Source organism: Anomaloglossus baeobatrachus, chromosome 3 (assembly GCF_048569485.1).
Source record: "Anomaloglossus baeobatrachus isolate aAnoBae1 chromosome 3, aAnoBae1.hap1, whole genome shotgun sequence".
Classification (NCBI taxonomy): domain Eukaryota; kingdom Metazoa; phylum Chordata; class Amphibia; order Anura; family Aromobatidae; genus Anomaloglossus; species Anomaloglossus baeobatrachus.
The window spans coordinates 441,499,571-441,525,680 of record NC_134355.1 but is presented as its reverse complement, the minus strand read 5'-3'; the positions used below and the strand labels follow the sequence as shown (position 1 = coordinate 441,525,680).

At 40.9% G+C, this 26,110-nt stretch overlaps 1 protein-coding gene across 1 annotated transcript; it reads right to left on the bottom strand.

The window, feature by feature from the left end:
- Positions 1-7,951: 7,951 nt before the first annotated feature.
- LOC142295402 (receptor-transporting protein 3-like) lies at positions 7,952-19,204 on the bottom strand. Its single transcript, XM_075338505.1, has 2 exons — positions 19,048-19,204; positions 7,952-9,702 (listed from the first exon to the last, which is right to left on the bottom strand). The coding sequence occupies exons 1-2, from the start codon at positions 19,191-19,193 to the stop codon at positions 9,126-9,128; spliced, it is 723 nt and encodes a 240-aa protein (XP_075194620.1). The 5' UTR covers positions 19,194-19,204; the 3' UTR covers positions 7,952-9,125.
- Between the last annotated feature and the right edge of the window lie 6,906 nt (positions 19,205-26,110).

Below are 26,110 nucleotides of genomic sequence, written 5' to 3'. Positions count from 1 at the left end.
TGAGGGGTTGAATAATAAATGACCCTCTGAATAAACTTTTCACAATTTAAAAAAAAATAAAAAAAGAAATAACATTCTTTTCTGCTGCAGTGCATTTCACACTTCCAGGCTGATCTACAGTCCAAATGTCACAATGCCAAGTTAATTCCGAATGTGTAAACCTGCTAAATCTGCAGGGGGTTGAATACTACTTGTAGGCCCTGTATATATAAAAATAAAACTAGTGCCTTCCTACATTTCAGGCTTCAAACATGAAGGTAAAAATTTTAATGTTACGGTGAAGAATCAACAACAAGTGGCACACAATTGTGAAGTTAATCGAAATTTATTGCTTATTTTAAACAATTTAAAAAATAACTGAAAAGTGGGGAGTGCAATATTATTCGTCCCCTTTACTTTCAGTGCAGCAAACTCACTCCAGAAGTTCATTAAGGATCTCTGAATGATCCAATGTTGTCCTAAATGACTGATGATGATAAATATAAGCGACCTGTGTGTAATAAATTCTCCATATAAATGCACCTGCTCTGTGATAGTCTCAGTGTTCTGTTTAAAGTGCAGATAGCATCATGAAGACCAAGGAACACAACAGGCAGGTCTGTGATACTGTTGTGGAAAAGTTTAAAACTGAATTTGGTTACAAAAAGATTTCTAAAACTTTAAATGTCTCAAGGAGCACTGTGCAAGCGATCGTATTGAAATGGAAGGAGAATGATACCACTGCAAATCTACCAAGACCCGGCCGTCCATCCAAACTTTCATCTCAAACAAGGAGAAGAGTGATCAGAGATGCAGCCAAGAGGCCCATGATCACTCTGGATGAACTGCAGAGATCTACATCTGAGGTGGAAGAGTCAGTCCATAGGACAACAATAAGTCGTACACTGCACAAATCTGGCATATATAGAAGAGTGGCAAGGAAAAAGCCATTTCTGAAAGATATCCATAAAAAGTGTCATTTAAAGTTTGTCACAAGCCACCTAGGAGACACACCAAACATATGGAGAAGGTGCTCTGGTCAGATGAAGCCAAAATTGAACTATTTGGGCACAATGCCAAACGATATGTTTGACGTAAAAGCAACACAGCTCATCACCCTGAATACACCATCCCCACTGTCAAACATGGTGGTGGCAGCATCATGGTTTGGGGCTGCTTTATTTCAGCAGGGACAAGAAAAATGGTTAAAATTGATGGGAACATGGATGGAGCCAAATACAGGACCATTCTTAAAGAAAACCTGTCAGAGTCTGCAAAAGACCTGAGACTGGGACGGAGATTTGTCTTCCAACAAGACAATGATCCCAAACATAAAGCAAAATCTACAATGGAATGGTTCACAAATAAACGTATCCAGGTGTTAGAATGGCCAAGTCAAAGTCCAGACTTGAATCCAATCGGGAATCTGTGGAAAGATCTGAAAACTGCTGTTCACAAACGCTCTCCATCCAACCTCACTCAGCTCCAGTTATTTGCAAAGGAAGAAAGGGCAAGAATTTCAGTCTCTCGATGTGCAAAACTGATAGAGACATACCCCAAGCGACTTGCAGTTGTAATCGCAGCAAAAGGTGGCGCTACAAAGTATTAACTTAATGGGGCCGAATAATATTGCACACCCTACTTTTCAGTTATTTATTTTTTTAAAAAGTTTAAAATAAGCAAAAATGTTCATTCAAATTCACAATTGTGTCCCATTTGTTGATTCTTCACCTTAATATTAAAATTTATATCTTTATGTTTGAAGCCTGAAATGTGAGAAAAGGTTGAAAAATTCAAGGATCGTTCGCAAGGCACTGTGTGTATATACAGTACAGACTAAAAGTTTGGACACACCTTTTCATTCAAAGAGTTTTCTTTATTTTCGTGACTCTGAAAATTGTAGATTTACATTGAAGGCATCAAAACTATGAATTAACACATGTGGAATGAAATACTTAACAAAAAAGTGTGAAACAACTGAAAATATGTCTTATATTCTAGGTTCTTCAAAGTAGTCAAAAAATTAACAGAAAAAAATGATCAAAAGGGAGTAATCGGAAAACATAAATCACAGAAAAATACTCCTAAAATTTTGTTTAACTTTTATTGCATATCAATATATCAAAAACGTGAAAAAAGGGGGTTGTTATATATAAAATACCATAAGGGTATATAGTATACAGTCTAGTGGACCAGCCAGCGGTATATCCCGACAAAGAGTGGTGAATGCTTATATCGCTCCACCAGTCAACTTTACAAGCGATAGTAGATCAATTATTTAAAATTCATTATAGAAACATTATTACTACACAGTTATTTTATCTAGATCCAATAATTATCCATGTATTGAAAAAGAGTCATATTACTTGGAGATGTCTAGGTAGATTAAGCATATATCTCCCAAATACAGATATTAGAACTATATGTGTTTTTTTATAGGACAATATGAAAACAATATATATACTCTGAGAGAACAGACAGGACGAAGGCTTGTATGCCGAAACTAGTCTCTGACTGATCTCCCGGCTTGTCACTGCCATTCCTGCTGGATTTTAAGATATTTTTTCAATAAAATTATAATTTGTATTTATACCTTTTGGTTATTGAGGAATCTACATCTGCCCTTCCTTTTATTAAATTAAACTTGCTTTCATCACTAAAATGAACTGTGGACCACTTCTCCTCTGTCCACACAACATGCTCCTCACCAAAGGTGAGTCTAGCCTTTTGATTCTTTCTGCAAATGAGAGGTTTGGTCACTGCAGAGTGGGCTTTCAGAGTGTTTGTTTTAAAACAGGTTTTTTATATTTTTAAAATAATAAATCTTACATCATTAACAGTTGATACGGTTCGGCGACCTTTGGCGATCAGCAAGAGATCAGTATCGTAGGGAATTTAATCCCCTTCCATCAACATCTGTGTCTACCCGCCAAAGGCGTTATGGTTTTTTTAAAATTTGGATTTCTTGCGTCCAATAATGGAGGTGACACAGTAAGTTTATTTTTTTTTTTAAAAAAAAAATTGTTTTAAAAAATGTTTATAAAAATGAAAAACTGACGAAAGAAAAAAAAAGTTATTGTGACTAATAATTGTTGTACTATCTATTTCAGAACTGATGACAATTTAGATGATTTGGAGGACCAACCTTCAGAAAGACATTCAAAATCTGCCACTTCTGCCTCAGAGGTGGACCCATGTTTAATCAACATACAGGAAACTGAAAGGATGGAAAGACAACAAAGTGAGCATGTATCCAGTGAAACAGGTGTGCAGTCAACAATGACTCCACAAGACACAACAACACAACCATCAACCTCAAATTTACAACCTACAACCATTTCTTCAAATGTTCCATGTTTTAATCCCAACACAATCAGGGGACATAGATTGAGAAGGGGGATGGCATTAGGTCTCTCCCATAATTAATAGACACTAGAGTCATGAACATCATGAACTCATTAATCCCAGAAAATGATGCTGAAAGATGTTGTCGGTCCTTGCCACCAAGTCTAACAAAAGTTCCTTCAGAGCATCAGGATAGGGTTCGTGCAGCTATATTAACCCTATTAGCTGCATGTCAGACCACACCATTTCCAAATAATGTCCTTCTGACAATTGAGCAGTGGCGCACAAGTTATCATACATCTAGTCAGGATGTCACCTCAACACTATCTGCTCCGAATTTGAACCTCCCTACCACATCAACTATACCTACACAAATCCAAAATCCAAAATTAAGATCCTATGAAGGGCAAAATATATTAAATTTAGCACAACCATCACAAATGTCTTTGTGGCCTGGCTAACCTCCCAACATGCCTACACATATTTCCCACCCATCAAGTGTTAATGTTCAACCAAATTTACATTCACAACTTCAACACCAAAGCCAAACACACATAAATCCATCCACTATTCAAAATATACCAACTATAAATCCAATATCAAATATAGCCCAATCAATGTTCCTTGGACAAACATCAACACAATCAGTATTACAGGCCCAACAGATCCCAAATCCATACACTTAGGGGGGCTTTGCACACTACGACATTGCAGGTGCGATGTCGGTGGGGTCAAATCGAAAGTGACGCACATCCAGCGTTGCAGTCGATATCGTAGTGTGCAAATCCTTGTTGATACAATTAACAAGCGCAAAAGCGTCGTTATCGTATCATCGGTGTAGGGTCCGACATTTCCATAATGCCGGTGCAGCGACAGGTACGATGTAGTTCCTCGTTCCTGCGGCAGCACACATCGCTGTGTGTGAAGCCGCAGGAGCGAGGAAGATCTCCTACCTGCGTCCCGGATACAATGTGGAAGGACGGAGGTGGGCGGGATGTTTACATCCTGCTCATCTCCGCCCCTCCGCTGCTATTGGCCGGCTGCTGTGTGACGTCGCTATGACGCCGCACGACCCGCCACCTTAGGAAGGAGGCGGGTCGCCGGCCAGAGCGACGTCGCAGGACAGGTGAGTGCATGTGAAGCCGGCGTAGCGATAATGTTCGCTACGCCAGCTATCACAAGATATCGCTGCTATGACGGGGGCGTGGACTATCGCGCTCAACATCGCAGCATCGGCTTGCGATGTCGCAGCCTGCAAAGTACCCCTTACACTCCTCAACAGCACAATCAACCACCAATAATGTATAGTCAACAAATTGGCCAGTCAGTGTTTGCACCTTGCTCGCAGGTGTTACCATCATCATCAGGTGCAGATGTTACTCTTTTGCCATGTTCCAGTAAAACACACCCAACCACCAGTGTGACTCTGACATCTGCTGAAGCTGATTGTCATATTAGTGTTACTCAAGAGTCAAGAGTCTGGTAACAGTAATGAAGATTTTTTTGAATAGTTTTTTTTTTTTTTCTAAATAAAGGAAATCTTATTTTGGCCATATTTTTATTTGTTTTTAACTAAAATTGGCATACACATTTTTTATTATAATTTTTTCCAGTGTTACTAAGATGTGTTTTTGTTATTATGAATTAAAGGGGTTAATAAATTAAAGGTTTATCAAGAATTGATGTTAAAAAATGCATTATTTATATCAATTAATGCCCAAGCATGTTTTTTTTGTGTTTTAAATGCTGAATGGTTTATTGTTTAAAAAAAAATGGAAAAAAATGTTAATCTTTATGATGTATAATAAAGATATTTTTGGTTCCTTAAATGTGTTCTTTTTTTTTTTTTTTTATTTTAATGTGATTTATTATTTTTTTTTCAAAATATATTTTTTGGAATCAAAAACTAATTTCTAATTATGATATTTCTGACATTTATTTAATTAACATATTCCAAAGTTAGCCTGTATGTTATTTTGTTCATAGACAATGGGACAGCTACATGTGCTATGTCGGACGATTTTTCAAGCGACCAGACAGGAAACATTGCTAACGACATTGCTACTGATGTATTTACTTGTAACCCGCCATGAGCTTGCAATTACAGCGATAGCAATGTTGTTAGCGATGTGATTCACTAGATCTTCCATGTTTGCCGGATCACTTACAACATCGTTTATGCATAACATTTGTTTGATGAACAAATATAAGAATTAAACATAATAACTTATTTATTCAAAACCTTCTTTAACACATTTCAAAAGTGAAACATTAACTAAATTAATGACATTGTTTAAAATTACATAATAATGTTTACATCCGACATTCATCGTCAGTCTGTCGGTCGAATCATCTCTGTCTGTCTGTTTGTCTTGGTCATGTTTAGCCCTCAATTAGTCATTTAATCAGTCTCCCCAAATCATATACTCACCGTTATTTCTGCTCCGACGCTTTTTTTGTTTTTCTGTTTTTCTCAGCCAACCAGCACACACGATAGGTCCATGTGAGGCACGCGTACGTGCTGAGTCGCGGCTTAATGATATCACCGAAACACAACATCTGGTGGGCGCGTCCAGACTGTGCAGATACATAAATAAATAAATAATTTTAAAAAAAAGCGTGCGGTTCCCCCAACATTTTAAACCAGCCAGGGTAAAGCCAAATGGCTGAAGGCTAGTATTCTCAGGATGGGGAGCCCCACGTTATGGGGAGCCCCCCAGCCTAACAACTTCAACCAGCAGCCACCCAGAATTGCCGCATGCATTAGATGCGACAGTTCTGGGACTGTACCCGGCTCTTCCCGATTTGCCCTGGTGCATTGGCAATCGGGGTAATAAGGAGTTAATGGCAGCCCATAGCTGCCAATAAGTCCTAGATTAATCATTGCAGGCATCTATGAGACACCTCCAATGATTAACCGGTAATTTAAAGTTAATAAACACACACAATGAAAAATCCTTTATTTGCAATAATAAACACTAACAAATACCCTTGTTTACCACTTTATTAACCCGCAAAAACCCATCCATGTCTGGCGTAATCCACGGAGGTCCCACATCGCTTCCAGCTCTGCTACATGAAGGTGACAGGAGCTGCAGAAGAACACCGCCGCTCCTGGCAGCACCATGCAGCAACTGATGTAAGTATCGCGATCAGCGATGACGTCACTCAGGTAACTCACGGCCACCGCTGGATCCTCCACCTGTGACAGCAAGTCACCCGGGTGACAGCGATGAAGTCACAGGTGAGTTGCGGTCTCGGGTGGGTGACTCCAGCAGGCCACGGGTAACCTGAGTGACAGCAGCGAAAATCGCGATGCTCACTTCAGTTACTCTGGGGATTAGCGGTCACCAGTGATTCCTTCACGGGTGACCGCTAATCAGTATGCAACACACAGACAGAGCCGCTTTATGACAATGAAGTCGGGTGAAGGTCACCTGAGTTCATTATTTACGCGCGACACTGTCTGCTGTCAGCGGGTAAACATCAACGGCATTTTACATCACACTTACCATTTCACACGGACAAAACACACTCACATGTTAGTTAGGTATCTCACGCACACACGGACATTCCACACGCACACACGGCTAGCATACGCTGTTCACATGGATGCCACACGTACCATAAAAACGGACATAAAAATGGATAACGGACCTGAAAAACGGCCCGTATTACACGTGCGTGATTTTAACGGATGTGTGTCGGAGGCCTAAAGGGAATTGTCACTTGATTCATACTGTGCAAAGCTTCACACAAAGCATAGTTTGAAGAGAGGGACGCGAAGAGTCCAATGCAGATTCTTGCCGCTTGCCCACTCCAGGAGATTGACAAGTTACTCCTTATGCACACACATGGAAGAGAAATGTCAATCCTATCTCTCCTGGCTGTGTGTCTAAAGTAAGTTCACTCTGAAATGCTGGAGCGTTTCAGAGAAAAACATACATGACTACACTCATGCTGCCTGTAGTTTGGGCAGCATAAATCAGGTTAAAAAAGAACACAATCATTGATTTCATTTTACTTATAATCTGGTAAGTTTGTAATGAATAACAAAATTATAATTATGATTAATAACACCAACTATTATTTATATTAACAGTTTTTTCAATAGAATAATTAGGCTACCATTGATAAAATATACATAATTATACTTTTAAAACAAGTTCTTAACTAACAAGTTCCTAAAACCAAAAAACATTACAATTGCAATTAAACATTATAGAATAGATTTATTTATATTTTCGTGGTAAGGGGGCTCTTTATTATATTCATGTGTTTTGAAAGTGTTGTCCACTTTGAAACAAGTGTTTTTTGTTTTGTTTTTATTTTTAAAGAAAGGATCAGAATGACACACATAAAAAATAAGTGAGCAGAAATGACCCCCCTGACAGAAGGAAATGTGACAAGCTGCAGTCAATCACTGGCTGAGGTGGGTCACTGCAGCAGCCAGGGTTTGCTGAGCTGTCATTTCCTGTTGAGAGCGACCAGGAAATAGGAATTATAGGGTGACCTAGAAAGTACTGAATCTGGAGAATCAAGAAATCAATGACATAAGCGTAATTTCTTTTATTATCTTATTCACACCATTTAAAAAAATAATAAATCCAATATGAACAACCTCATTAATGGACAGGATGGTAATTACAAATTCTACATAGATTTGATTTATTATATTATAAATGTGAAATTAATAATTCAATATATTGTATTATGATTCAGTGACCGAGGAGGATCAGAAAAAGGACAAAAAGTCGGAAACCCAAAAAATAACCACAGTGGCTGGAACCTTAATGGACTGCAGACCAAATACTGACACACAACTAGAAGTAGCCGTGGGACGTGCCTACGATGACCTGGTCGCCTCGACACAGCGGGAGAACTAAATATTCTTACAGAGAGAAATATTAGAAAAGCTAATCTGTCTCAGAGTAGTCCCCAAATATATAGATAGCCTCCCACATGTTAAGACTATGGTGATATAAGAAAACACAGTACAAAGCTAGAGAACAGATTCAGCAAAGATGAGACCCAAACTATCTGCATAGGAAAGGATAGGAAAGAGCACTGACTGCAGCCGTAAAAACCCTACTAAATACCAGCATGCCTGATATGGAAAAATACTGACCCTACACAGGCTCTCCCCCACTAAATCAGTACTCTGGTGTTACTGGGACACTGATATAGAAGAGGGACTGAATTGTGTACCAAGTATGACAAAACACAATACATAGCAGAACATGGAGCAAGGTACACAGACATTCCCAGCAGGGAATGATCCAACTCCACCAAGAACTAAACACAGGCAAAACAGAATGTCCTTAGCACACAGGAACTGGCAAGGAACAAGAGACACTACTCAGTTACATAGGCCCAGTCAGAACACCCTGATTGCCAATCCTCCCCAGCTGTCTGGTTTCTATTCTGCAAGCCAACTTCACTACCAGCACTAACCACAAGAGGGAGTCCCAAACTGGAATTTAATTCAAATGTATTCACAACCATATTGAATGTTTAATAACAGCATCCAGCAGCACATTAATGATTGAGTCTGTGCTATGTAGGCTCCATGACAAACTTGACTTTACTGCAGCTTTCCAGTAAAAAAACAACTTTCATGGCATACTGTACTACTAAGAAAAATAATGCTAGAAACATTGCTTCCTAAAACAGATGTTATAGACGTTATGTAAAACTGATTTTAGGCCCTATACTCATTGTAAAGTTATGGAAAAATTATATTGTTACTAAATTCCTAAATTGAAAAATGTACAGTGCCTCTAAATTTCCTACCAATCCATTTACCAATCTGTTTTTTTTATACCGAGAGTAAACAGCCATGCAGCAAATAAGAGTAAAACAAGCAGAAAAATGTAAAGTTTTCCATCTTCATTATCCTGAGGTTGGTAAACTGGTCTAGTTGTACGGGAAGTTACAGAAGTCTCTGTTGGCCAGAAGTTGTTAGCTTGTTCATAAAATCGGGGACGGAATGTTTCTGGCTTGGGCACAGCAGCCATTGTTTTCCCTTCACTGACTGCATTCCAAGGACACACCTTCATCATACAAGCTTCGCAATTCTTCTTTTCATGAGGTCCTTCCATGTCATCATTGTAAACTTCAGGCTCTAATGGCTGTCTTGTATTCTTCCGCTCAAAGATCTTGCTTTGGATTTTGATGATTAGATTGATGATGACCCGCTTGCTGTTCTCGTCGGATATTTCAGCTTTTTCAAAAGTGGATGCGTTACACCGCCTACAGCTTTGCCTGAAGATCTTCATTTTCACGGTGCCATTCCTAAATTTTGCATCCCATCTTATCAAAAACAGGATATGTACCTGTGCTGAGTTCCACCGTCGACCACAGAATGAACATTGGAAACTAAAACAAAAAAAATACTAATAAGTATGATAATATGATATTCTCGTATTAAACTGACTATAACTAAGTCTCGTTTAGAGCAGTGATATCACCTACGTGTATTACTATATTTTAGTTAATATAACTGCTTTGTGCTTATACTGATATGTGTTATTCTTATTTGTTTATAATCACAAGTTAGTAAATTTGTTTATGTAAAACATATATCATAGGAGGATCTCTTGATACATACATTCTAGAATACTGTAATATAGGTGAGGGCTTAGCCCCTAAACAATAGTGTAGGACACTATCAAGGCTTTTGTGCTTGGCCTATACATTAGGGAAATTTGTACCTGAAAACTAAAGGCTGCTTTACACCAGACAATCTATCGTGCGATAGATCGTCGGGGTCACGGTTTTTGTGACGCACATCCGGCATCGCTGGCAATGCCGGCCTGTGTGACACCTCCTAGCGACGCAGTATCGCTCACAAATCGTGAGTCGGGTACTGCTCGCTAGGTTCCATAATATCGTTTAATTTAGTTGACCATCGTTTCCGTGGTAGCACACGCCGCTCCGTGTGACACCACGGGAACGATGAGCAGCTCACCTGCCTCCCGCAGCCGCCGCCGGCTCTATGTGGAAGGAAGGAGGTGGGCGGGATGTTTACGTCCCGCTCATCTCCGCCCCTCCGCTTCTATTGGCCGGCGGCCGTGTGACGTCGCTGTGACGCCGAACGTCCCTCCCACTCCAGGAAGTGGACGTTCGCCGCCCACAGCGAGGTCGCACGAGAGGTAAGTATGTGTGACGGGGGTTACTAACTTTGTGCGACACGGGCAGCGATTTGCCCGTGACGCAAAAAGGACGGGGGCGGGTACGATCGATTGTGAAATCGCACAATCGGTTGTACCGTGTAAAGCAGGCTTAAGACTACAGAGCTTACTAAAAATTTTACGCAGTTACTTGGAAATGCAGGAACTAGGCTGGTGACCAACCCTAGTGGAGAGGCTAAAACAGCTCTTGAAAGTGTACAAAGTGCATTAATAGAACATTCAATGTCCCTAGTCTCTAACAAAAGGACATTAATCCCTTAATGACCACAGGCAGTAAAGTTAGATCATATTGTTAATGTCCCCCTGCTGCTGTTGGCAGCAGGGGGAGATCGGCACACATCTCAGCTGATTTATACAGCTGACATGTGTGCCTGCTAGGCACAAGCCGAATCATTATCCACCCATGCCTTTTAACCCCAGAAAATGGCGCTGTCAATATGTGACAGCGCCATTGTTATAGCACGATTGCTATTATCTTACTCACAGGCCAATACCAGAAGTCACGTGACGTGATCACGTGGATCCAGTGGTTTTCATGGTAGCACATGGTCATGTGATGACTCCTGTGCTCACATGATTCAGGTTCTTTAACCAGCAGCTGAGTACTGCCAGTTATAAGAGATGACCATTTCTCCCGGACTGAGCGACCCTGCTCTGATCGAGAGAAATCAATGAGCGATCAGACTGTTGATTGTTATAGCCTCCTATGGGGACCTAGTAAAATAAAAAAAAGTTTAAAAAAAGTTTTGAAAAATTAAAAAAAAATAAAAGTTCAAATCATCCCCCATTTGCTCTATTGAAAATTAAAGGGTTCAAAAAATAAAATATATACACACATTTGGTATTGTTGCGTTCAAAAATGCCCGATCTATGAAAATATAAAATCAATTAATCTGATCGGTAAACAGTGTAGTGGCAAAAAAATTCCAAAAGCCAAATTTACATTTTTTTTGGTAGCCAGAAATGTTGCGCAAAATACATTAACAGGCGATCAAACCTTATCATCTGCGCAAAAATGATACGGTTAAAAACGTCAGCTCGAGACTCAAAAAATAAGCTGTCATTGAGCCATAGATCCCGAAAAATGAGAACGCTACGGGTCACGGAAAATGGCGCAATACGTATGCCATTTTTTTCGGACAAACTCCTGATTTTTTTTAACCACTTAGATAAAAGTAAACCTAATCATGTTTGGTAACTACGAACTCATACTGACCTGAGGTATTATAGTGACACATCAGTTTTAACATATAGTGAAGACTGTAAATAACATATTTCAAAAACTATAGTGCAATTGCACTTTTTTTTTGCAATTTTTCTGCATTTAGAATTTTTTAGCCGTTTTTCAGTACACTATATGGTAAAACTCATGGTTTCATTTAAAAGTACAGGTAGTACAGCTTTAGAGTTGAAGAGATAATGGAATTTTTCACAAGTATATCACTCTCTAGGCTGACTGATGAAGATATAGACATTTTGAATACAGATATAGTGCTGGAGGAATAGGAGGAGGCATTAGGTCAGACTCAGAATGAAAAGGCCCCTGGGATGGATGGTTTATCAAGAGAATTATACAAAACACTAGATGGTGGCCCGATTCTAGCGCATCGGGTATTCTAGAATATGTATGTTTAGGTAGCCCGCACCACTCCCTCAGCAACACCCCCATCACATCCAATACGGAGACAGCTGAACAGAGAGGTGCATCTCCCAGCCTGCAGGGCCAGCGAGGGGAGGGAGAAAGTACTACAGAGTATGAAAAGAGAAGAAAGTGCAAGGTGACTATAATCGTTTTTTATTTTTTTACTGTGTGCTGTAGGCTGCTGCTGGGGTCTATATAGAGGCTTTGGCTTGTGGGGTGTATATAAAGACTGCTGTGGTGTATATGCTGGGGTGTATATAAAGGCTACTGGGGTGTATATAGAGGCTGGTGGGATGTATATAGAGGCTTCTGTGTGTGGCGCTGTCAGTGTGCGGCGGTGTCTGTGTGAGACGAATCAGCAAAGTGTGGTTCAAATCCCGCGCCAATTCGCGGCCGGACTGCGCCTGTCACTGGTCGCGGGCGGCTGGCGCGACCAATCAGCGACACGGGATTTCAGTTACAGACAAACAGAATTAGCCAATTATATACAGTCATATGAAAAAGTTTGGGCACCCCTATTAATGTTAACCTTTTTTCTTTATAACAATTTGGGTTTTTGCAACAGCTATTGCAGTTTCATATATCTAATAACTGATGGACTGAGTAATATTTCTGGATTGAAATGAGGTTTATTGTACTAACAGAAAATGTGCAATCCGCATTTAAACAAAATTTGACCGGTGCAAAAGTATGGGCACCTCAACATAAAAGTGACATTAATATTTTGTAGATCCTCCTTTTGCAAAAATAACAGCCTCTAATCGCTTCCTGTAGCTTTTAATGAGTTCCTGGATCCTGAATGAAGGTATATTTGACCATTCCTGTTTACAAAACAATTCCAGTTCAGTTACGTTTGATGGTCGCCGAGCATGGACAGCACGCTTCAAATCATCCCACAGATTTTCAATGATATTCAGGTCTGGGGACTGGGATGGCCATTCCAGAACATTGTAATTGTTCCTCTGCATGAAAGCCTGAGTAGATTTGGAGCGGTGTTTTGGATCATTGTCTTGCTGAAATATCCATCCCCTGCGTAGCTTCAACTTCGTCACTGATTCTTGCACATTATTGTCAAGAATCTGCTGATACTGAGTTGAATCCATGCGACCCTCAACTTTAACAAGATTCCCGGCGCCGGCATTGGCCACACAGCCCCAAAGCATGATGGAGCCTCCACCAAATTTTACTGTGGGTAGCAAGTGCTTTTCTTGGAATGCCTTGGTTTTTTGCCTCCATACATAACGCCTTTTTGTATGACCAAACAACTCAATCTTTGTTTCATCAGTCCACAGGACCTTCTTCCAAAATGTAACTGGCTTGTCCAAATGTGCTTTTGCATACCTCAGGCGACTCTGTTTGTGGCGTGCTTGCAGAAATGGCTTCTTTTGCATCACTCTCCCATACAGCTTCTCCTTGTGCAACGTGCGCTGTATTGTTGACCAATGCACATTGACACCTTCTGCAGCAAGATGATGCTGCAGGTCTTTGGAGGTGGTCTGTGGATTGTCCTTGACTGTTCTCACCATTATTCTTCTCTGCCTTTCTGATATTTTTCTTGGCCTGCCACTTCTGGGCTTAACAAGAAATGTACCTGTGTTCTTCCATTTCCTTATTATGTTCCTCACAGTGGAAACTGACAGTTTAAATCTCTGAGACAACTTTTTGTATCCTTCCCCTAAACAACTATGTTGAATAATCTTTGTTTTCAGATCATTTGAAAGTTGTTTTGAGGAGCCCATGATGCCACTCTTCATAGGAGATTCAAATAGGAGAACAACTTGCAAGTGGCCACCTTAAATACCTTTTCTCATGATTGGATACACCTGCTGCTTTAGTAAGTCAGTAAAAAGTAGTTAGGAGTGTTCAAATCAAAAAATTGATATGGGTGCCCATACTTTTGCACCGGTCAAATTTTGTTTAAATGCGGATTGTACAATTTCTGTTAGTACAATAAACCTCATTTCAATCCAGAAATATTACTCAGTCCATCAGTTATTAGATATATGAAACTGAAATAGGTGTTGCAAAAACCCAAATTGTTATAAAGAAAAAAGGTTAACATTAATAGGGGTGCCCAAACTTTTTCATATGACTGTATATATATAGAGAAGTCCCTTAGTTGTTGCCCTGGTTGCTGGCTGTGATTGAGTACTAATTTTAAAACCTGGAAAAGATCACACTTTGCTAGAGTCAATCTAACTATCTCCTGCTTTTTAATAGATATTAAATAGCCTTATAAAGTAATGGCCAATAGATTATCTTGAGTAATTGTATCAATACATGAAGATCAGATGGGATTTATCCTGAATACATCTACACCTATAAATCTTAGATATACAACTTTTTTCCTGAGGATCTGGCGGAAGGGCGATCCTGTCATTAGATGCTGCGAAAGACATTTGACAGTGTTCAGTGGAATTTTACTTTAGCTGTCCTGGCAAAACTGTATTTTGGCCATAGATTTATAAACTGGGTTTAGTTATTATATACCTCCCCAAGAACTTAATGGATGCATATCTGAATACTTTGAGCTGGGAAGGGGTACTCAGCAGGATTGCTCTCTCTTCCCCTTATTTGCTGCTGCAATTGAACCATTGGCAGTGCCACTCAGAATGTTCAATGAAATTAAAGGCTTTATATGTGGGACCTCAGAGCCAAAAGTCTTGTTATATGCTGATGACTTTCTACTGTATCTCGGAGAGGTGCAGTCCATCATAATACTGGGAATAAATATTAAGGAATTTGGGAGATGGTCTGGACTCTTATTTCATTGGTCTAAATCAGCTTTAGTACCTGTGGATCCCCTTCCATTAGAATTTTCCAATCTACAAATACAGATTCCAGTTGTTAATAAAATTAAATATCTGGGGATAGTTGTGAGTGCAAGGCCGGGAGACTTCCAACCCCTTAATTTAGCCCTTTATTAATCCAATTTAGGACAAACGTTATCGCCTGGTGTCATTGCTGCTTTCATTACGGTCACTGAAAGAACTAATCTAATTAAAAGAATACTAATGCTACAACTTCTGCATCTCCTCCATAATGCACCAGTTTGGACTGACATGCAATTTTAAAGAAATCAACGCATTCAATCAGAGAACGTATTTGGAGAAAACATGCAAGAAATTGGTTGGAAATATTGCAAACTAGTAAATAAGATGGTGGATTGGTGATTCCCAATCCATGGTTATATTATTTATCCTCTCAGATGCAATACTTTAAGGGATGGCGGAAGGAGCAGGCATATAATGTAGGTGGCCGGTTAGTGAAGGAGGGAACAAGATGGAAATATCTTGGAAGTGAGGCACTTTCAGATAAATAAAATAAAGCACCTAACACTTGCCATGATTTTTAAAGTATGGGACAGGTGTAAATCTTTATTAGGTATTTTAGGATTTATGGAATATTGTCACCTTGGTACAATTCTGCTTTGACAGACCTAGGGTAGATATTGATGTGTTTCTGGTATCCCAATTACTACATAATACAATGAAGGACATAATTATTTGATCCCTTGTTGATTTTGTAAGTTTGCCCACTGAAAAAGACCCAATTTTTGTGTACAGCCAAGTACAACTAGGCAGCTGGGGATTGGAATCCTCAGCGCAGGGTGACCCCAGCTTTCTGGGCCCTCACTGCTGCGAAAAAAAATTATTTTCGTAATTTTATCATCTAAAACCAGAGTGCGTCTTATGGTCCGGTGCGTCTTATAGTTTGAAAAATATGGTATACAATGCGATTTTCTGGATTTTATTTTGGATATTCTATTTCTCACTGTTAAAATTAACCTACCCTTAAAATTATAGACTGTTCATGTGTTTGTCAGTGGACAAACTTACAAAATCAGCAAGGGATCAAATAACTATTTCCTTCACTGTAATACATTCAAACTGTGTTTGTAATAACACACAAATCATTATATCAATACTTACAGTTGAGACACTCATTTGGTAAACAGTCAAACTTAAGTAATATTAGCATTACGCATAATTGTATGCTCATTTATTTACTTAAGTTTGATTTCTCTACTGGAATTATATTCATGTAACTGTATATAAGAAACTCCTACCAAGCTATTTAAATAAATTCTCCTTACAAGTCAGAAATAAATGTGAAAAGGATCTGGGTCCTTTGACAGATGATCAATGGGAGTATATTCTAGAGCAGACTGCTAGGTTGGCTGTTTATGAGCATTAGAGGTTATCCCAGTTATTCCTTCTTCTAGTCTATTGCACAAGATAGGGATCAGGACTGATGAAATGTGTCTAGGTATACACAGGAGGATGCAAAAGCATTGAGGGACATTGGAAAGTTCCTTTGGATCTCATATATCAGGTAACCAGGTATGACCAAATCCATCTGCTTGTGTCTTGGGCCTTCAGGAAGGATGGTCTGATTTAAATTTTTTCCAATAAATGTGGAGCTTTCACGTATATAATATAACGCAAATAAACTACTTGCCTATCAGTGGCCCAATACTGCTTCCCCGACAATTGTAGAGCTTAAAAATAAAATTAATAGTATTCTTCATTGGAAAGAGGTGTACATTTGAAAAGAAATGCTTACATAAGCTCTATAAAATTTGGATGTGGATGGCTACCCCAGGATCTCCTTCACTTGCTTTAGTACAGTATAGTATAAAAGACCAGTTACCAGTGGCGTAACTAGTTTGATGGGCCCTGGTGCAAAGTTTGGATCTGGGTCCCTCCCCTCCACTGACACTTGGGGTACAGGATAATGACGCTGACACTTGGCTGTTACCCACAGCACCCAGGTTTCCCATGATCTGAAATCCCTCTATCAGCACCCTGCTTTCCTATGTTCTGATATCCATCTTCTCCTGAGCACCCAGCTTTCCCATGCTCTGCTATACATCTTTCCCTCAGCACCCAGCTTTCCCATATCAGAGCACAAGAAAGCTGGGTGCTAAGAGAAGATATATACATATCTACATATATACAGAAGATATATGTACAATGCACCCTATATTCCATGTAAAAGTTGTCCTTCATTTTGTATTATGCAGCCCCATAAACCTCCATGTATAATGCACCCCTATAGTCCATGTATAAGGTGTCCTTCATATTGTATAATGCATCCCCATAGACCTCCATGTATAATGCAGCCCCATAGACCTCCATGTATGATGCAGCCCCCCAAGCCTCTATGTATCATGCAGCCAGCCCCCCCAGGCCTTCATGTATCATGCAGCCAGCCCTCACACGCCCCCCATGTATCATGCAGCCAGCCCCCCCAGGCCTCCATGTATCATGCAGCTAGTCCCCTCAGGCCTCCATGTATCATGCAGCCAGCCCACCAGGCCTCCATGTATCATGCAGCCAGCCCACCAGGCCTCCATGTATCATGCAGCCAGCCCCCCAGGCCTCCATTTGTCATGCAGCCAGCCCCCCAGGCCTCCATGTATCATGCAGCTAGCCCCCCAGGACTCCATGTACCCCTTCTCTGGCTACCGTGTACCCACTGATTTATAAAAGTAAAAACAACAAGTACTCACTTCTCTCCTTCCACCACTGCTCTGTCCTCAACTCTCCTTGTTTCATCGCTGCTCTGTCTTCACCTCTGTCCTCATTCCCCCACTGCTCCGGTCAGCGTTCTCCCGCCCTGCGCTCTGCATGCCTCAGCACAGCAGTCACACAGGAGTAATGTCACCACGCCGGCCGCTTGATGCAATATCATTGCAGTGTGCGATGACGGGGGACGGGGCAGGGGGGGCCGGTGTCAGGGGCGGCGGCATCGGGTCATATAGCGGCCGCGTGGTCTGCGACAGAACAGTGCAGCTCCTCTCTCACAGAAAGGAGCTGGCTGCTGATCTGCCAGGCGGCCACGGGCCCCTAACCTCCCGGGCCTGGCCGCAATGGTGACCCCTGCGACCGCGGTAGTTACGCCCCTGCCAGCTACTACTTCCTGTAAAATAATATCCTATAATATGTGGTCAGTTATGATTATTATTACTTGATAAAAACAAACGCGCCTTGATTTGATGTCTAAAAGGCAATGGAAATTATGATATTGCAATCTCTTTTTACAATGGTATAATAGTATATGTAAGTTACATTCAAATTGTTTATTGCACTTTACTATTTTCATATATGATTGTGTGTGATGTAAAAGATTAAAAACCTGCTTTATAAAAATGAACATGAATTAAGAAAAATAAACTATAGCACATATCGTGCTCCTGGTGACTCCATTATATAGGATTTTCATATCGTCCTTCAGAGCATGCCATTATTTCTGAGATCAGGGGATTATGTAGTTACAGTAAGTCCCCCGTACACTTGCATCTATGTATTAAGATTAAACACAATTTGGAGGTTGTATGAAGCAGTAACCGTTCATTTGCTAGCTAGATGTATTTCATTACTATGGTGTTTTTCTTTTTCACATTACATTAGTGGGTGGTGCCACCTCTTCTATCCAGTGTGAACTATTAACAGATATAACTGGATGATATTATAATTCAGCATTTAGAGCATTAGGCAGCTTTACAGATATCAAATTGTATTTCATGACAGTTTACAAAAGACAGGAAAACTGATCACGTTATCTGAATTTGGAAAGTTATCACACAGAGTTAAGTAATACACTCAGTTCTGCTACATCAGCATATACCGATAATTTACCAAACTCTAGTCTATTCTCTAACTGGTGTTATCTGTAATATCTGGTTATTTAACGGAATTTACAATTTGCTGGTGAAGGAAAAACAAATGGATATTAAATCCCACAAAACTTCCCCAGCCTTTACTTTATATAAAACTCAGTCCTCTTTAATTAGAGAGAGCAAGAGAAAGAGAGAGAAATAAGAGAGAAAGAAAACAATATATTTTTTCAGTGACCCTTCTACTATTTGCAGCCATATGTTACCTTGCAAAGGTGTGCTGTGTGTACTGCAGATAGCCCTGCTGCCTCTGGAGATGTTCATCCACACAAAAGCTCCACTTCTGGGGAATTCCTTGGTTCTGTCGCTCATTGTCAAATAACTTTTGCCAGTTAGAATTCTCCATTTTCATTGTCTCTCAGAGTAGGTTATTGTACTGAGGTGTTGCCGAGCTTCTCTACAAATATCAGAGAAACGAAACTACAGGTGATTAAGGGGTTGGGCTGAGATTACTGACGTATCCTTAGTTACCTTCAATAAATCATTTTATTGCCATGCACTGCATTCTATGACTACACCAGTATCTTACAATATCTGCACAATATTTCTTTTTATCATGTATCTGCACAGAATAATAAATCAGTCATGTTTGATGCATATAAGCTTAAAGGGAACCCGTCACCTAGAATATGCGTTCTGACCCATCAGCAGACGCATGTGTGCCCTAATTACACCTCCCTACCCATCCTTGTGTTGTAAAATTGTATAATAATAATCCCTCCACAACTTATCAGAAAATAACCCCACGTCAAACTCCATGGCACCCAAATGCATCTCAAGGCTCTGGCCAACTGGTCCAGGAAGCCATTATCTATTCCCCATTTCCTTGAGATGGCTGGATTGTCATTGTAAATAAGCACTTGTACCTTGCCCCTCCCCCCATCTCATTGTAGATTAAAAGCTCTCACGAGCAGGGTTGTCTTTTTTCCCTTTAAATATTGTATCTTCTATAACTGTTACTTGTTTGTATATGATCCTCCTGAATTGTAAAGCGCTGCGGAATATGTTGGCGCTATAGAAATAAATATTATTATTATTATAATATGAAAGTAATAAAAAATGTTTTATTACCTTCATATTTCCTATGTAAATTAGAGAGCTTCTGGTCACAGGGGCGGCGCCATGCCCTATGGACGTCTGCATACTTTCCGTGGTATCCCACCCACAGGGGCGTGATACCATGGAGTCACATGAGCGACGTCACCGTGGCTCATTCTATCCTGCGTGCATTGTGGCAGGCTTCTTTTCCGGGTGTTCACGCGCCGCCTTCAGACGCGCACTGCGCATGCACAGTGCCCATCTGAAACTGACAAGGAGAACCCGGAAGAGAAGCCTGCCGCAATAGTAAGTGTAAACGTGCGCAGAATAGAATGAGCGACGGGGACGTCGCTCATGTGACTCCATGCTATCACGCCCACAGGGGCATGATACCATGGAGGCATATGGGAGCGTGATACCACGGAAAGTTTGCAGGGTCAAGGGGACGCCCCTGTGACCAGAAGCTCTCTAATTTACATAGGAAATATGAAGGTAATAAAACGTTTTTTATTACTTTCATATTATACCATTTTATGACACAGGGATGGGTAGGGAGGTGTAATTAGGGCACACATGCATCTGCTGATAGGTCAGAACGCATATTCTAGGTGACAGGTTCCCTTTAATGCATCCAAGGTTCAGGGTCACTTACATAGGTAGAATTGGCAAATGAGCAGTCATAGGAATGTTCATTCCAAATAATTACTTGTATCTGCTGTAAACACTCCAATGATCAACCAAAGAATGAGAAAAAACACTCTTCTCTTGGCTGACTGGATCATTTATGCCACAATTACATCATCATTATAGCGGTACTGTGGAAAAAAACATCACAACTTATTGTCCTGTGCCTTTAGTCCTCCAAAGCATGGACAAGATGAAATATGGCGCTACTGATGACAATTGTTTTGCTGTAGCTCACTCAGGAATTACATTTGATCTCTTCATGACTGTAGTCATAGCTTCTTGTTGCCACGCGTGCAGTCAGTAGCCACCTGGCACTTCCAAAATGGCTACCATGAACAGGCTTGGCTCATGCTACTCCATTTACGAGAACCCAGGGGTTGTGCTTAACTCCTGTAAAGGGATTTGGATATAAATAGAGTAAGAATAAGGGTCACAGTGTCAGCTAATTTTCAGTGGCGCAAGCTGGCAGGAGGGATGGTCAGGAAGACGGGTCAGATCCAGGAGGTTGTCTCAGGAACAGAATCAAACAAGCGGGCAGTCAATGGTAAAGCCGAGGTTGATGAATTGCAAAATTAGGTCAGAGTACAATAGCTCAGGACAGATACACAAATGAGGATAGAATCTCTATCAGCCTCTGGGACACACTGAGAGAGATGCCAGAAGTGACTGCAGCTGAACTCACTGCCAAGCTGTCTAACTGTTTCTCATGGTGGCTGTGGAGTCCAACAGTCCAGCACTGAGTTCACTTGATGTCATTTCTGGTTATTTTCACAGTACCCACTGTGTAAGCCACCAGCTGTGACTTCAGATGAACTCAGTGCTGGATTGTCAGACTGTGTGACATGGCGCCAGCACAGTCCAGTAGCTGTGAAGCCCGGAAACCTTTAAGGAGTTACCAGAGTTCACAGCCTTCAAGTCTTACAAGACTTCACAGCCTTCAGGTATCCCAACAGCCCTTAAGGGAGTTTTTAAGGTTTCCACGCCTTAGAGCTGTGAGAGTTTACAGCCATCAAGTCTAATAGCAGCTGTCAACTCGGACACTTTAAGAAAGCCTTGAAGGGAGCCTTTAAGGTTCCTGGAGTTCCGAGCTGTTGAGATACCTAGAGGCTATGAACTAAGACTTGGAGGCTGTGAACTCTGTTAAGAATTCACAGCCTCCAGATGTCCCAACAGCTGGGAACTCCAGTAACCTTAAAGTCAATCTTAAAGGCTCTTTTACGGTTTTTGGGCCTCACAGCTACCAGACTGTCGGACTCCACTGCTGCCATGTCATGCACTCTGATAATCCAGCATTGAGTTCACCTGAAGTCACAACTGGCAGTTCACAAAAAGGGTACTGTGAGAACCACCAGAAGTTGTGACGGGGAATTCGGCAGAGCAGTAAGAGACACCAGGCCAAGGAACAATCCAAAGGGCTTTATTGGAACCACAAAGATAAAGCACCAAACATAAATATAGATCCTTAAAGTCTGCAAGGAGTCCACAACAAAACAAAAGATCCAGGGGCACCTCTCTTTATTCCGATGCCAGGGAAAATATGGCAATGGTCCGTATATGAGTTCCTTGAGTCCAACAGGGTGAACAACAAAACACAATCCCACGTGGCCACTGATCTCCAGTCTGTGACAGTCCATACACAGGCTCTAGGATCCAGCCTCAGCAATAGATATTAGTCGTTCTCCAGCCAAGATCCAACTAACTGAACTAACATGGGTGTCATTGTTCTCTCCTCCTGGGATCAGCCCCTTAGGTGGGCAGAAGAGTCCAACTCCGCCTGGACACTTGATACATGAATGGACATTAGACTCCTGGCTCTGTTCTGTTTACCAAGTTGTGGATTGGAGAACTCCCATGCTGAGAAGAACAAACAATCCCCCACCAGTAGTACATACAGGACACTCAAGGAGAGACAGACTATTACACCATGAGCAAAGGCGGGGGAGGGACACACTGTTACAGAAGTGACCTCAGGTGAACTCTTTGCCTGACTGTTGGAGTGCGCTGACTGTAACATGCAGTCAGTCAGTCCAGCACTAAGTTCAGTTGAGGTCACTTCTGGCAGCTCTCACGCTGCTCTCAGTGTGTCCCAGAGGTGCAGTGAGCGGTCACGTGTTCTAATGTCATCTGTTACCGTGGCCTTTGGTTGTAGCAGAGTCGAGATCGTTGGGGTGTTTTGAGGATTAATAAATTGGTGAAAGAGGGTGATTTGTTGTTTTTTTATTTAAAATAAAGGATTTTTATGTTTGTAGGGGGTTTTCTTTTTACTTAAATTGTTGGTATTGGGGGGGTCTCATAGACACCTCTCCATTATCAACTCAGGGCTTGATGGCAGCTGTGATTTTTGACATAAACCCCATATATTACCCCAATTGCCACCGCACCAAGGCAATCAGGATAAGCTGGGTAAAGCACCCCAATTAGCGCATCTAATGGATGTGCCAATTGTGGGGCAGCTGCAGGAGGCTATTTTTAGCCTGGGGAAGGCCCAATAACCATGGACCTTCCCAGTCTGAGAGTACTAGTCCCCAGCCGTCTGCTGCGCTAATCATCAAACATGAGCAGGAGCCCAGGGTGTTTTTTTTTTAATTATTTATTTAAACAGTTTTTTTTTTTTTTTTTTTAAAAAGGCATGGAGAGTCTCTATTTTTGATAACCAGCCAAGATAAAGCACACAGCTGGGGGCTGCAGCCCAACTTTACCTGTGCTAGTTATCCCAAATAGGCGGGGACCGCATGTCATTTTTTTTTTCACTGTGTCTGCCAATCACAGTAATAACAGTAGCAAAGATGGCTGTGATTGGCAGGCAATCCCCGCATGTTTAGTGGCTGAAAATCAAGTGCCAACCATGTGGGGAGAGGACTTGAAACTCACAAGGCGAATACTAAAATACACAATTAGTAACGAATATCTCAAATACCGTAATATTTGTGCGAGCAACGAATAGTGCCATATATATTTGCTCATCAGTACTTCTTTTCCAAGCACAGTAACACGTTAACGCACTGATCTATTTTCCCGTGCTCTGAAATGAATTCAACTGAGGTTATCTCCTTAATGAACTCAGCAGAGGCTAACTCCTTAATGATCTTAGAGATGAACTCCTTAAAGGGAACCTGTCACCAGGTTTTTCCCATATAAACTGCAGCCACCACTGGTAAGTCATTATATACAGCATTCTAAAATACTGTATATAAGCGCCCAAGCAGATCTGTATAACAAAAAAAAGATCTTTTTTTACTCACCTGTGGGGCGGTCCGGTCTGATGGGCGTCACTGAGCTTGATTAAGTGCCTCCTCTCTGCTTGTGACTACTGTCCTCTTTTCCTGATTCATGTGGATGATGTGTCGTACGTCATCCACACAGTGTCCTCCATTGAGATTCTGCGCACGCACACTTCACTATTCCCTGCCAAGGGCAGATCAAAGTATTGTAGTGAGGAAGTATGGGTGTTCTTTGACCTGTCCCCGCACCTGCGCATTACAGTACTTTGCTCTGCCCTCAGCAGGGCAGAGAAAAGTGTGCTTGTGCAGAACCGCAGTTGAGGATACTGTGTAGATGACGTAGGACGCGTCATCCACACAAAGCAGCGAAAGAGGAAGGTGATCACAAGAAGAGAGGAGGTGCCAGATCAAGATCAGTGACACTCATTAGACCAAAACACCCCTTAGGTGAGTGTAATAAAGGTCTTTTTTATGTTATACAGATTGATTTGGGGACTTCAATACAGTATTCTAGAATGCTGTATATAAGCGCTTACAGGTGGTGGACACAATTTATATAGGAAGAACCTGGTGACAGGTTCCCTTTATTGAACTCAGCAGAGGTTAACTCCTTCTTAATCATTAACCCGGTCACTAATACACACTGCAGGACCAAATACCTTATCGCAAAGCTCCCCGGAATATTTGTTATATAAAGCATACCCTTCCACATATTTTTTATTTTGACAAACAATTTATCCACGTAAAATTTGATATCTATGATAGAGGTAATATATCTGCCAGCTAACGTTTGTTTCTATCTTGTTGGTTTGCAAATCTATTCCACTGTCTTCACTGAATACATTGTTTCAGCTTATACCTTCAGATGTTTTCATGCGCTGACACACTGTTTCCTTTTTTTTGTCATACCCTGCAGTACATGGGGCGGAGAGAATCTCCCTTCAGCGTCACTATAATACACACTACTATAAGTTTTTTCTTCTAAGGGTGGGTGCACACGATTTGGTCTTGCTGTGTCCTGGATACAACAAGTCTTCTGCGGAGACGCAAGTGTTCTCTTGAGGAGATGCTCATGCTTACAATCAGAGTTCGGGCTGCTGCGGACTTTCGACCTGTTCTCCCCGTGAAGAACACTCTCATGTCCGCAGCATAAATTGACATGTTGAGGAACGGAAAGCTGCGCCACATGTCAGTTTACACTATAGAGAATAGGACAGTGGGCATGCAATTTTAATAAATCCCATCCACTGTGCTTGTACAATACAAAGCAACATTTTGAACACAGCGAAAACACGCTGCATGGAAAACACTGCAAACCCTGATTGTGTGCACCCACCCTAATACACTGAACATTGACACTGATTCATTTTCTATTGTCATAAAAAAATGCATTCTTAACACAGATGCATAACATTTTTTTAATTATTTTTTAACCTGCCAATCCAATAATGTCCCATGGATTTCATATGCACATTTCTTCCTCTTTTTTTCTTATCTTCTCCCATGTCTTTTGCTTTTTTACCTTCTCCCATGCAACTATTTTGATGTATGAGGGGCTGCTGATAAGTCTTTGGCTTCACCCAGAAAGAAACGAGATAGGATAATGAAACCTTACATTTATTCCACATACTCTCCACTGATGTCAACACACTTCTTACATTGGTATTCCAAGTTCTGTAAGCCTAGCAAAAAGAAGGATTTCGGTTGTGCATCAAACCAGACATTCGTAGCAGCCATAGCATCAGAAATGGTGTGAAATTTGGTACCCTTAAGATTTTCTTCACGTTTGGAAACAGATGATAGTCAGAGGTAGCTAGATCTGGTGAATAAGGTGGATAGTCAACCCGCTGGAAAATATAGAAAAAAAAAAAAAGAGGTCTAAATATCCTCCACAATTTAAGATACTCACAGCAGGATAAAGGAGTGGTGAACTGCCCAGGCCAAAAAGCTAATGCACTACCAGGATGCAGTTGGCAATTTCTCGCATGGAATATCCTTCATTTCTAAGAACAAGAATAGACTGCAAGTTTCACATGAAAGTTCTCTTTTTCTGGCCATTTTGAGAGTTTAATGGAAACAACAAATGTAATGCTCCAAATTCTCAACTAGCTCAAAGGAAGGTCAGTTTTATAGCTTCTCTAATCCGTAAAACTGTTTTCAGCTGTGCTAACATACTTGCAAAAGGGTTTTCAAGGGATTTCTAAACATCCATTAGCCTCCTAACACAGTTAGCAAACACAATGTACTATTAAAACACTGGAGTGGTGGTTGTTGGAAATGGGCCTCTATACACATATGTAGATATTGTATTAAAAACCAGATG

What these genes read in the sequence shown, in the direction of transcription:
- LOC142295402 (XM_075338505.1), bottom strand. Translation starts at nt 19,193, where the DNA reads ATGAAAATGGAGAATTCTAACTGGCAAAAGTTATTTGACAATGAGCGA. An exon ending in ACACAGCACACCTTTGCAAG is followed by an intron (nt 9,703 to 19,047) that starts GTAACATATGGC and finishes TTTTTGTTTTAG; the next exon opens with TTTCCAATGTTCATTCTGTG.